Here is a 14,999-nt window from a genome sequence, read left to right on the forward strand (position 1 = left end):
TAACCCCCCAGACACATGTGGAGCACTATTTATGATGGATGGATGAACTTTATTGGATTTCAAAAATCAACAGCCATTCACTACCATTGTAAAGCTAGAGATTACAGTTTATAAAGTTTTAAAAATGGATATTTTTCTTACACAAATTCGTCGATTGCTTTAGAAAGTCCGGACCCGTGTGGACCACTTTTTATGATGGATGGATGCACTTTATTGCACTTCAAAATCTCAACAGCCATTCAATGACAATATAAAGCTAGAGATATGGTTTAAAAAGTTTTAAATATTAATAGTTTTCTAAAACAAACGCATTGATTTGCTTTAGAAGGCCTTTATTAAGCCCCGGAGCCATGTGGAGCACTTTTTATGATGGACTGCCACACTTTATTAGACTTCAAAATCTCAACAGCCATTATATAGCTTGAGATTACAATTTATAAAGGTTGAAATATTAACATTTATCTTAAACAAATGCATCGATTCGCTTCAGAAGGTGCTGTGTGAAGTACTTTTTGTGATGGATGGATGCACTTTATTGGGCTTCAAAATCTCAACAACCATTCACTGCCATTATAAAGCTTTGAAGAGCAAGGACATTTTTTAATATAACTCCGATTGTATTCGTTTGAAAGAAGAAAGTCATATACAACTAGAATGGCTTGACGGTGAGTAAATCTTAGGGTAATTTTAATTTTTGGGTGAACTGTGCCTTTAAATATGTCTTCATCTAAGAATGTGTGGGCATTTGTACTGGAAAACAAGACAAAAAGAGTAAGAAAATCTCTCTTTTTTTGCATTGTGAGAACCACTGATTTAATAAATGGAAAGGTTCTATGGATGTTAAAGGTTCTTCCAATCAATGCCAATCAAGAACTAAGTCGACTGTTTCTAATCTGTATCGTCAGCATGTAATTTCAAGAAAATATAATGTGGCATCATGTGGGCAGATCTGCTTTCATCCATGTAGAATCTGTCTCACGCGCATCTCAATACAATTCACTGTGCATCCCATTCATTCTTCGCCTCAAACTGCAACCAACGTCATTCACACAAAGAGAGAATCGCTCTTACATACGCCCACCATTCCTCTGACGCTCAAATCATCTGTGATGAAAAATACTTGCTTTTTATGATACTGACTCACAAGAGGTCCACAGAAACTTAATGAAATGTGAGAGAAGTGATGCTGTTTTAGTGTACTCTGTGATGAGATACCTGCAACGGGTGTGCCGGACATCGCCGTGAAGCCCACCAACATCACAGCGGCGAGCAGAAGCGCACAACATCCCAGCAGTCGCCGCGAGCTCCTCAGGACCACCCTTGAACCGGAGCTCTCCATTCTTGCACGTTTCTTATTCAAGACAGGCCATCCGATAATGATAAAATGTCCCCTGGATAGCCACAGGTCTTCCCGCTTGGTATCCTTCCTTTTCTACACATTGCTATGAGAAGACGAAACACATAATCAGTTAGAGAGTAAAGCTAAATTGTGGAGTTCAGAGCTTTATGAAAGATAAATGGAAGGCATCACCATCATCCAATATATACTCTGTAGGTTTTTAAGTTCCACTATTGGCATATCAGTCTGATACACTATGCATGTATTATCTTGGGTAATTTACTGTATATACTGTTTATTTTATAGTTTTAAGTCTTCTTATAGACAAGAAGAATCAAAGAGCAAATGGCTTCTTCAAGATCCCAAAGTCTGCAATCAATGGTCTGTGATTTCAGTATGAACTTAATTAATATATATTTTTAATCTTTTGATGTCAAATGAATTACATTTTATCTATCTATCTATAAAAAAAATTAGGTAGAGACAATTTTCATTCAGAAATTGCTAGTAAGTTTCACAAATAATAAACTCTACATTTGTTATCTATCTATCTATCTATCTATCTATCTATCTATCTATCTATCTATCTATCTATCTATCCTGAAAAATGGTGGAAATTGCTAGTAAATTTGACAAATAATTTATAATAAACAGTAATATTGTATCTGTCTGCATATCTATCTATCTATCTATCTATCTATCTATCTATACAAATGGTATTTTCAATCAATCAGAAATTGCTATTAAATTTCACAAATAATTAAAATAAGCTTTATTCTATCTATCTTTCTATCTATGTATCCTGAAAATTTGACAAATCATTAATAATAAATTCTAACAATCTTAAAATAGGTAGACAAAAATTTCAATCAGAAATTGCTATTAAGTTTTTTTTAAATATATTTAGTTTCTATTTTAGTATCTATCTATCTATAGATCTATGTATGTATGTATATATATATATATATATATATATATATATATATATATATATATATATATATATATATATTGTCTGTCTGTCTATATATCTTTCTATCATCTATTTATCATCTGTCTATCTTTCTATCTTAGAAAATTTCACAATTTTCTATCAGAAATTATTAGCAAGTTTCACAAATAATAAACTACAAAAAATATATCTATCATCTATCTATATATCTATCTATCTATACTGAAAAAAGGGTAATGAAACAAATTTTCAGTCAGAAATTTCACTAATTATTAAAAAAATTGAAGCTTGAAAATACAGAGTGTAACAGAGTTCTACTATCTATCTATCTATCTATCTATCTATCTATCTATCTATCTGTCTGTCTGTCTGTCTGTCTGTCTGTCTGTCTGTCTATCTGTCTGTCTGTCTATCTGTCTTAAAAAATGGTAGACACAATTTTTAATCATAAATTGCTAGCAAGTTTCACAAATAATAAACTGTAAAAATGATCTATCCATCTCTTGAAAAAATGGTGGAAATTGCTAGTAGGCTATTAATAAACTCTGAAAATTATTTTACAGTCTGTCTATCTATCTATATTGAAAAAAATGGTAGAATTTGACAAATAATTCATAAAATTCGAAAAATCATTTGTACAGTAGACACAGTTCTTCTACCTGCCTGACTGTCGGTCACACATGCATCATCCATAGGATGTATATTTTCGATTATTCCAATGCCATGCAATCCTACAACGCCATAAAGTCACTATATGCACACTGTGAGAATGTAGGTTATAATGACAGATCATCGGTGTGCGCGGCCCAAGGCTCCCGTGAGGTTAATATCGCTCGCATCTTGTCAGACAGGTATAGCGATAACGGGAATGATCTGAAACAGATAAATAGCGGTACAGATGGAAAAGGGCGGGTGTGGGAACAGACTAAGCGCATGCACTGGGTCAAAGACGGAAAAACAGCACCTTCAGACGCACAGACCGGCAGAATCTCCTCAAACCCAGATCATGTCACATATTTACAGTATTTTAAAATGGGTACTGACATGCAAAGATACAGAAGGAGAATGGCACCAGAGTCATTTTCGTATTCGTTACCTGTCATGTTGAGATGCGCGCCCCTTTAACGTTACACACCCGATATCATGATGACAGAACGGCCATACATAGAGAATTATCGATGCTATCAATGCAAGGAATCAAATCAGATGAAACATATTATATATTAATGCGGACGGCTCCCCGTATAGATGGTCTCCAGTGCGTTGCGAGTGCGCGGTTCATTTCCCGGTATCCGGTGTAGATATAATTGTGCAGAAGCGGTTATAACGGTCTTGCTGTTCCCGTGCACGGCCCATTTCCCAAGATCCCATCCCCTCCGAACACGCTGGACAAATTGCACCGCTTAAATAAATACGTGAGCCGCTTCTAAAAGATAATGTTGGCAGCTCATGTCCATTTCTACTACGGCATAAAACACTCCATAGAGGAGAAATACGCCTCATCGATATCTGCGGCTCTCGGTAAAGACCCGCCCCTTGGATTTATTCATAAGAAACATACAGAATAATGGAGACACTGTCATTGGCTACCAGCAGGACCCTTTAGTAACCCTCACACGATCATCTTATTTCAATTTTATGTAGCTTTCTTTGAAAAAAACAAACAAAAATACTAAGGACTTGAGCTGTGGATATGCGAGCGAATGGTTTAATATTATATTAATTATTTATATTTATCTGATTTTGTCATGAATTTCGTCAACTAGCTATCTTAAACGCGTTTAAAGAAAACATTAACAAACCTTATTTTGATGCTATGATATTTGTGCTATATATGTCTATAATAACTTAATAAATCATTGTTTATGCCGATGTATTTATCCCTTACAACATCGCGAATCTGTTGCTATGGTTACATCCTTGCAAAAGCGATTTTTGTTCCTATTCTGATGAAATTTAAGATTTCAGAGCGAATGGCTTATTATTACATTATTTATTTTTTATATTTATCTGATATTTTGGTAAGAGTCATAAATTTCGTTTAGGCGCAAGTCGATGTCGTCTTCTGGCGCCTGTAACGTATTTAACTGTCAACTAGCTATCTTAAACACATTTAAACAAAACATTAACAAACTTTATTTTGATGCTATGATATTTGAGCTAAGTATATAATAACTTAATAAATAATTTGTTTTTGCCTACGTACTTACCCGTTACAACGATCCTGAATCTGATGCTATGGTTATGTCCATACACGAAAGTGATTTTTGTTCGTGTTCTGATGAAATTTAAGGACTTGAGCATAGATATCAGAGCGAATGGTTTATTATTACATTATTTATTTTTTATATTTATCTGATATTTTTGTTAGTCATGAATTTCATTTATTGTTCGTCTTATGGCGCCTGTAACGTATTTAACCGTCAATTAGCTATCTTAAACGCGTTTAAACAAAACATTATCAAACTTTATTTTTATATATTTGTGCTATGTATGTCTATAATAACTTAATAAATCTTTAGTTTTTGTCGATCTACTTACCCGTTACAACGATCCTGAATCTGTTGCTATGGTTACATCCTTACGCGAAAGTGATTTTTGTTCATATTCTGATGAAATTTAAGGACTTGAGTGTAAATATCAGAGCAAATGGTTTAGTATAACATTATTTTTTATATTTATCTGATACTTTCATAAGAGTCATTCATTTTGTTTAGGATTTTTTTAGGCGCACGTCGATGTTCGTCTTATGACGCCTGTAACGTATTTAACCGTCAACTAGCTATCTTAAATGCGTTTAAACAAAACATTAACAAACTTTATTTTGATGCTATGATATTTGTGCTATATATGTCTATAATAACTTAATAAATAATTAGTTTTTGCCTACGTACTTACCCGTTACAACGATCCTGAATCTGTTGCTATGGTTACGTCCATACACGAAAGCGATTTTTGTTCGTGTTCTGATGAAATTTAAGGACTTGAGCATAGATATGAGAGCGAATGGTTTATTATTACATTATTTATTTTTTATATTTATCTGATATTTTTGTTAGTCATGAATTTCATTTATTATTCATCTTATGGCGCCTGTAACGTATTTAACCATCAACTAGCTATCTTAAACACATTTAAACAAAACATTAACAAACTTTATTTTGATGCTATGATATTTGAGCTAAGCATGTCTATAATAACTTAATAAATAATTAGTTTTTGCCTACGTACTTACCCCTTACAACGATCGCGAATCTGTTGCTATGGTTACATCCTTACACGAAAGCGATTTTTGTTCTTATTCTGATGAAATTTAAGGACTTGAGCATAGATATCAGAGCAAATGACTTTTTATTACATTATTTATTTTTTATATTTATCTGATATTTTTGTTAGAGTCATGAATTTCATTTATTATTCGCCTTATGGCGCCTGTAACGTATTTAACTGTCAATTAGCTGTCTTAAACGCCTTTAAACAAAACATTAACAAACTTTATTTTGATACTATGATATCTGTGCTAAGTATGTCTATAAAAACTTAATAAATAATAAGGAACACATTAGGCAAAATGCACAAAATTATATTATTTAATCAGTGCTGTTGGATCAATTAATCACGATTAATCGCATCCAAAATAAAAGTTTGTGTTTACATAATATATAGTGTATATATAGTATAATATAATATATATATATATATATATATATATATATATATATATATATATATATAGTGTGTGTGTGTGTGTGTGTGTGTGTGTGTGTGTGTATTATACTCAAAACGTATTATTTAAAAACAAACGTCTATTTTGGATGCAATTAATTGCGATTAATCGAATTGGCTGTGCTAATTATCATATATTATATTAGCCACATCCCTCAACACTTCTCAAAGTAAATAATCTCTTTAACATACATCAGGATTCAACAAATCCTGATTTATTCAGATTTATTAGAATTTAAATTAACCAAAATTAAATAATTTGTGCTGGTGACTAGCATATGACTGAAATGGCTATATCTTGCAGAACTACAAATATATATATTTTTTTGTATTTAAATGATTGACTAAATAGGAACAACAGAGTGTTTATTGATGAATACATATGAAAAAAGTGAAGGTTTATACCTCATGAGTTGATCGATATCACCCCATGAAAATACCACATTCACAGAAGGCACACCAGACAAATCCAGGCATGATAAAATAATAGAAAATTGATGCTAAAGTCACAGTCTTTAAATGTGTCCATTATCAGAAAGGAAGGGCCCTTTCGTATGAGCAGATGATTGAGCTATAATAAATCACTTAAAACATAATTTATAAGCACTTAAAACATAATTTTTTGGCAAAGACAGGTCTATTTTGATTAAAAATAATGATATATTTTAGTATTTCTTAAAATGAATACTTCTTAAATATTATTTGAATCAATTAATCAAAGCATTTGCAGTTCATGTATATATATGTATGTATGTATGATTTGAAAAGTGAGACAAATCCTAAACAATAACTCATAATTTGAATGTCTTGTCCTTAAGTACATAAACAGTGTGTGTTTGTGTGTTTTGTCACTGGGCAGCTTTAGCCTCCACCTCATTGATAGACACAAATCGTGGTCGTCTGCGCACCCTCCTCTTTGTGTTGTGTTTGGGATTTCTTTGATACATGTCTGTAAAAACAGAAGTCAAATAATATGAATACAATATAATATAATACTTTTAGTGACTGCAGAAATCCTGTTGCATACATGTAGTACCTTGAAAACTGACATAGTAATGCCTATTTCCTTTAATGACAGTAACTTCTGCGTTGCTGTCTTCTTGAAATGCTTTCTCCAGCTCTCGTGACGTCACAGATGTCACACGTTGCTTGTCATCCTAAAGAAAAATGATGTTGAAACAAAACCACAACCTGACCTTAAATTCAGGCTACTATGTTTGCAATTGAGTCTCACCGGTTGACCATACTCTATCCAGTTCTCATGATCTCCTTTGTAGTACCAAATCCACTCTGTTGTTAGGATGTAGTGGGCGGGTTTAGAGACAGAAGAGACTGTTGAGAGTCGGCGCACGGGTTCATGGTTCCTGGTCATGGACGCAAAATCCACCGCTCTCGAGCCTGGACTGAATCCAAGAGCAATCAGGGTTATTATGGTTAACTCAAACTAAAAGCCATTAAAGAAACTTGAAATAACATAAACTTTATCCAATATATATTATAAGAAAAAAAAATGTTGAACCTATTTTTTTTTCCAGCTAGTTGCCAGGACAAAATCTCTTTTTATTTTAATTTATGTACTAATGTATCTAAAATTGAAATAAAAATTAATTAAAAAACGACATCGACACATTAAAAAAAATTTATTAAAAAAAAACATAAGATAAAAAAATTTACATTTAAAAAAATGTAAAAGAAAAGAAAAGAAAAAATGGCATGTGCATTTGTACTGACCATAAAATAAATTTGATATAACATAAACTTTTTCCAAAATATATTAAAATATAAGAAAAAAAAAACAAGAACGAAACAAAAAAAAAAATACCCTGTTTTATTTCAGCTACTTGCCAAGGCAACATTTTCCATTTTCATTCAGTTTAATTTGATGTACTAAAATAACAAAAAATGAAATAAAAATCAATAAAAAAACGACATAGACTATATAAAAACTAATACAACAATACATAACAAAATTACTAAAACTTTAAATAGAATTAAACAATTTTAAATCTTAATGTTAAAGCAATAAAGTAATAAATATAAACCCTCGTTATGTTCCTTCCCATTAGAATAAATAAAAATAAATTAATAAAATAAAAAACATTTGATAAAATATATATTTTTTATAATGTAAAAGGAAATTAAAAATGGCATGTGCATTTGACCATAAAATAACAATCTTTATTCAAAATGTATGAAAATATAAGAATTTTTTTTTAACCTAATTTATTTCACCTATTTGCCAAGGCAACATTTCTCATTTTTATTTTGTACTAAAATAACTAAAAAAGCTGGAAAAAAACTACATAGACATATACAAATCTAATAAAAATGACAAAAATATGACAAAACTAATAAAACTTTGACTAAAATTACACAGAAAACAAACAAAAAATAATAATTCAAAGCAATAAAGTAATAAATATAAATCCTCATTAAGTTCCACACCCATTAGAATAAATAAAAATAAATGAATAAAAAAAAACATAAGACATTTTTTAATGTAAAAGAGAAAAATGGCATGTGCCTTTTCACTGAAAATAAAATAAACTTAAATAACATTAAAAAAAAAACTTGAACCTTGAATTTCAGCTGTTTGCCAAGGAAACATTTCTCATTTTCATTTTGTTTAATTAAAGTAAACTGAAATAAAAATTTACAAAACAAAAATACATAATTAAATGACTAAACCTTTACCTATAATTATACTTTAAATGATGCAAAAATTATTCAAAGTACTAATTCTAAGTGATAAATTAATAAATATAAACCCTCATTAGAATAAATAAAAAATAACATCGTGTAAAGGAAAAGAAAGGACAAAGAAAAAAATGGCATGTGCATTTGTACTGACCTGTGCTCATTCTTTGGGTCACAGTAAGCTCTCTCTATTTCCTCCATGTTTCTCAAATCCCTCCAGCCTTTCCCGTCATTAACCTCCCATTTGTATGGAAGATTAAAGTGGACAAGAACACACTGGTCTGAAGCAATAAAGCAACCCCATTTTAACTTAAATCTAACGTAAATGGCTTAAAGAAAACAAGATTACCCAGAGCTAACGTGGACGAAATGGACACCGACCCTGAAACTTGCATTTCCGTCTTATGAAGTGGAGACAGATTTCATTCTTCTCCATCTGAGCGACCGTTTTGACACCTTCATCGGATATCAGCTCTGAAATGTATATGAATATCTATGTAGAATTTGAATTACTGCATACATACGTAATATGTGTAACTGAATGTAAGCACCCTTACCATTGCTTACTGTTTGAGCGTTTAGGCGATAAACGTTCTGGTAGATGTAGGGCAGGTCATGGATGATGTCACCGCCGAGACCACGTTCCTCCAGCATTCGGCGGCTGTGCTCATCGATGCTGTGCGACCGCTTGCACTTGGGGCCGAACAGGCAGTCGTCTTGCACAAAGTGCTGACAAATGTGCACCTTAGTGCAGCCTTCCATAAAGGTACAGGCGCCGAAAAACCCTGTGCCTTTATTATAGTGAGCACACACCTGTGTACATAAATATCAGACTTGCACTACCGGTCAAAGTTTGAAAAAATTATCCTTTTTTATGTTTTTGAAAGAAGTCTCTTACGCTCAACTAGCCTGCTAATACTGTGTTGTTACATGAATGAAGTTGTTCATGAGTCCCGAACAGTTAAACCCCAACAGTTTGAACCCTTTCCAACAATGACTGTATGATTTTGAGATCCATCTTTTCACACTGAGGACAACTGAGAGACTCAAACGCAACTATTACAAAAAGTTCAAGCGCTCACTGATGCTCCAGAAAAAATACGATGCATTGAGACCTAGGGGGTGAAAACTTTTTGAATTTAAAGATCAGGGTAAATTTAACTTATTTTGTCCTCTGGGAAACATGTAAGCATCGTGTGTAGCTTCTAAAGGGTAGTGCTAAATGAAAATAATATGATATTTAGGCAAAATAAGAAAAATGTACACATCTTCATTCTGTTCAAAAGTTTTCACCCCTGGCTTTTAATGCAATGTTTTTTCCTTCTAAAGCATCAGCTAATGTTTGAACCATCTGTAACAGTTGCATATGAGTCCCTCAGTTGTCTTCAGTGTGAAAAGATGGATCTCAAAATCATACAGTTATTGTTGGAAAGGGTTAAAATACACAAAAATGCTGAAAAACCTAAAGGATTTTTCTGAGGAACAGCAGTTTAACTGTTCAGAACAAACAAGGGACTACTATCACTAAACAAAACAACACAGCTGAGGATCATTCAGGTAATAAAACAATATTAAGAATCAAACTTTTGACCTTTTGAGGTGTGGACTATAACATTTTTGGTCTATGATCCGTCTTATTTAGCTAAAATAATTAACATTTTGCAGATTCTGCAAGATGTATGTACATTTTTGACCTCAACTGTATTCATCAAAGAATCCTGAAAAACGTATCTCCATAAAAAGCTGATTTCAACATTGATAGTGATAAGAGCTATTAATAATTGAGCACCAATGATCATTTAGAATTAAGCAGCAAATCAGCATATTACAATGATTTCTGAAGGATCATGTGACACTGTTGTTTAAAAGAATAATACAAAAAATAATACAAAATGCAGCCTTGGCGAGCATAAGAGACTTCTTTTAAAAAACGAAATCTTGACGATTCCAAACATGATCTGTATGGTAAATGCAAATTACAATTTTCAAAACCACACATGCACTTATTAATAATTAAAGTTAACAACGGAAATGCCTTACAAATAGAGTGAAACGTCTAGAATGAACCAGTGCATCACAGTGCAACATTCTACTTTACCTGTTTACAGGACATTCTCCTTTTTTTCTTTTTTTTTCTTTCTTTTTTTTTCTTTTTTTTTTTTTTTTTTTCTTTTTTTGTTCAAACCAATCTTAGGAGACCATCAGGAACTCTTCATCCTTAAAGTGGACCACAATTCTTCTCAATTCACCACTTGCTTTTTTTTTTTTTCCTCCCCTCAACATTAACATACTGACGCTGATGAAGCAGACCTTCACTTGGATGACTTACTGGTTGACTTTTTCTTGCTGTTTGGCTTTTTTGTGTTTTTTTTTTAAACATTACAGACGTTTGACTGATGGTACTGATCAGATTGCAACTTATCCAGGATATAACGCAGAAAACAAGCCTCAAAAATTCAATTACTTGTATATTTGGGTGTAACCAGTTGCATGCCAGAACAAACGTCTGAGCGGTTACGTGAGCTCTGTTCTACTCTGAAAACATCTCGTAACTGAGCGCGCAGAGAAAGAAACGAAGAAGGGCGTTTCAAACCGCAGGAGAGGTACCTGGAAATGCAGAAATATCCCAGTCATAGCATGATTTTGGCTTCGGGGAGGAATTCTCTCATGAGAATGGAGTCCAAAAAACATTTAGGTGGCTATTTTAGCCGTCCTGTTTGCATTTCCTCACCTCTGGCAGTAGTGCTGGGTCATTCTGGAGCAAGAGCAGGAAGAGATCATCCTCGTTCAGTTCTTGAAGCGTACATTCCCGCAGCAGGGGATAGTTATGCTGTGACTGGATATCATGGGAGAATTTACACTCCTTCCTGATAAGCACAAAAACATAAGCATATAGTGATTCCGAGCTCTACATAATTTCCATACATTCATTTGTGTAAGAGGTTGACTGATATTGCTTTTATTTATCAACTATACAGACTATTTTCATGTGTGCAATGTGTAATAGCCAATCCGCAAAAATTATTTTGAACATTTTATTTCAGATTTTTTGACACAACGACTAAATGAATAGAGTTGCTGGGTGTTATTATCAATATTAATGAAACTTAATTCTCATTAATTAGTGCTGTTATTAATATTAGCACCTCGCAAATAATATGATAAACTCGGAATAAAAGTCGCAATTTTGAGATATAAACTCGCAATTCTGAGAAAAAAGTAACAATTTTTTTATTTAAACTCGATATTCTGGGGGAAAAGTAGCAATTTTGAGATTTTAACTCACGATTCAGAGAAAAAAAAGTTGCAATTTTGAGATTTAAACTCACTATTCTGTGGGAAAAAGTAGCAATTTCGAGATGTAAACTTGCTATTCTGGGGAAAAAGCTGCAATTTTGAGATTTAAACTCATGATTCTGGGGAAAAAGTAGCAAATTTGAGATTTAAACTTGTAATTCTGGAAGAAAAAAAGCAATTTCAGGATATAAACTTGTGATTCTGAGAAAAAAAGTAGCAATTTCGAGATGTAAACTTGCTATTCTGGGGAAAAAGCTGCAATTTTGATATTTAAACTCATGATTCTGGGGAAAAAGTAGCAAATTTGAGATTTAACCTTGTAATTCTGGAAGAAAAAAGCAATTTCAGGATATAAACTTGTGATTCTGAGAAAAAAGTAGCAATTTCGAGATGTAAACTTGCTATTCTGGGGAAAAAGTAGCAATTTTGAGATTTAAACTCATGATTCTGGGGAAAAAGTAGCAAATTTGAGATTTAAACTTATAATTCTGGGAGAAAAAAAGCAATTTCAGGATATAAACTTGTGATTCTGAGAAAAAAGTAGCAATTTCGAGATATAAACTCACGATTCTGAGAAAAATAGTTGCAAATTTGCGATATAAACCAGCAATTCTGAGAAAAAAGTCGCAATTTCAAGATTTAAACTCACGATTCTGAAAAAAAAGTTGCAATTATGAGATTTAAACTCACGATTCTGGGAAAAAAGTAGCAATTTTGAGATTTAAAGTCACTATTCTGTGGAAAAAAGTTGCCGTTTCGAAACATAAACATGCAATTGTGAGAAAAAAGTCACAATTTCGAGATGTAAACTCACGATTCTGAGAATAATAGTTGCAAATTTGAGATATAAACCAGCAATTCTGAGAAAAAAGTCGCAATTTCAAGATTTAAACCCACGATTCTGGAAAAAAAAGTAGCAATTTTGAGATTTAAACTCACTATTCTGTGGGAAAAAGTAGCAATTTCGAGATTTAAACTTGCTATTCTGGGGAAAAAGTAGCAAATTTGAGATTTAAACTTGTAATTCTGGGAGAAAAAAGCAATTTAAGGATATAAACTTGGGATTCTGAGAAAAAAGTAGCAATTTCGAGATATAAACTCATGATTCTGAGAAAAATAGTTGCAAATTTGAGATATAAACCATTTGAAAAATAAACTAGCTATTCTGTGGAAAAAAGTTGCTGTTTCGAAACATAAACATGCAATTCTGAGAAAAAAGTCACAATTTCGAGATGTAAACTCGTGATTTTGAGGGAAAATTTCAGTTTTGAGATGTAAACTTGCAATTCTGAGAAATAAAGTGTCAATTTTTAGATCTTCACTAGCAATTCTGAGAAAAAAAGTCGCAATTTCAAGATTTAAACTCAATAACCAATCTGCAGAAATGATCTTAAGCATTTTAATTCTGACATTTTTGACACAATAACAACTAAATGATCACCATACTAATTAAAAACATAGTTTATTGTTATTATTCATTTATTATACCATTGAATAGCGTTGCTGGGTGTTATTATCAATATTAAGGAAACTTTTTTCTTATAAATAGGTGCTTTATTAATATTAATGAATCGTTCTGAATCAGTTATCGGTTAAATAAATAAAAAATACTAGCCAGTTTTCTTTTTAATGCCACTAAACTTTGATGACAGCTAATACATTGTTGTTTTTTCTAAGTATTGATAATTAGTCCAATAGTCTTTAGTATTCATTTTCTATATTTAGGTAATATGACATGAACATATTACACTAGATATGCAGATATTCTCTCAAGCTTACCTTCCTTTTCCATATCGGCAGTTCCCGTAAACATAATACTTGCACAGATGTAAATCCTGGCACTCGTAGCATTCATTTTTGGAGTATTTCTTGCAGAGTCTCAGAGATGTTTTGGCAACGACGATGCAGTCAGACTCTCCATCCTCTGTTCGGGGTTTGCTCTGGACCACTGCGAAGCGGGCGCATTTCTGAACGATGTACCAGAAGCCATCTTCAGAGATATCAAAGCGCTGTGAGACCTTGTGGTGCAGCTGAGATATTTCCATAGAGCCTTTATTGCTGCATAATAAGCTGGTCGCATAATGTATGATCCGGGAGTAGCCCGACATGTCTGCGCAGATCTTCGACCACCGCTGGGCTGCTGTCTGCGTTATTATTGGTACGATTTCTATTCTGCGTTTCTCCAGAAATGAAACCGGAAACTGTAAATCCGTATTTAAGTCAATGCTAAATTCCCAAAGCCAGGTCTTTTCAAAATAAAAGCCTTACAAAAACATCCACCCTCAGGCTCTAATTGTCTAATAGACAGATAGTCGCAGTTCTGACTTCTTGCTCAAAATTGCTTGATATAAACTCGCAGTTGTTAGTTATAAAGCCAGAATTGCAAAATATAAACTCAATTCTGACATTTTCTCAGAATTGCTTGATATAACTCACAAATCAGATTTTTTTTTTAAGAATTGCTTCATATAAACTCACAGTTGCGAGTTATTAAGTCAGAATTGCAAAATATAAATTCACAATTTTGGCTTTTTTCTCAGAATTGCATTATATAAACTCACAATTGCGAGTTATGAAGTCACAATTTTGAAATATACACTCGCAGTTCAGAGAAAAAGACAATTTTAAGATATAAACTAGCAGTTCTAAGTATTTTGAGTTATAAACTTGCAGTTTGGAGAAAAAAAGTCACAATTTTGAGATATAAACACGTAATTCTGAGAAAAAAAGTCACAATTTCGAGATATAATCTCACGATTCTATTCGAATTGAGATTTAAAAAAAAAATACAATTTTGAGATATAAACTTGCTTTTATGAGAAAGAAGTCACCGTTTCGAGATACAAACTTGCAATTTTAAGATATCAACTTGCAGTTCGAAGAAAAGAGTCACAACTTCGATATAAATTTGTAATTCTGAGAATTTCAAGATATAAACTCACATTTCTAAGAAAAAAAGTCACAATTTCGAGATATAAACACATTTCT

General features: G+C 32.5%; 1 protein-coding gene across 1 annotated transcript; it reads right to left on the bottom strand.

Moving 5' to 3' along the window:
* Nucleotides 1–6,865: 6,865 nt before the first annotated feature.
* Nucleotides 6,866–14,126, bottom strand: LOC141332749 (protein mono-ADP-ribosyltransferase PARP12-like). Its single transcript, XM_073837711.1, has 8 exons — nt 13,791–14,126; nt 11,446–11,581; nt 9,272–9,527; nt 9,096–9,188; nt 8,869–8,995; nt 7,252–7,420; nt 7,054–7,174; nt 6,866–6,966 (listed from the first exon to the last, which is right to left on the bottom strand). The coding sequence occupies exons 1-8, from the start codon at nt 14,117–14,119 to the stop codon at nt 6,866–6,868; spliced, it is 1,332 nt and encodes a 443-aa protein (XP_073693812.1). The 5' UTR covers nt 14,120–14,126.
* Between the last annotated feature and the right edge of the window lie 873 nt (nt 14,127–14,999).

This window comes from Garra rufa, chromosome 4 (genome assembly GCF_049309525.1).
Source record: "Garra rufa chromosome 4, GarRuf1.0, whole genome shotgun sequence".
Classification (NCBI taxonomy): Eukaryota; Metazoa; Chordata; class Actinopteri; order Cypriniformes; family Cyprinidae; genus Garra; species Garra rufa.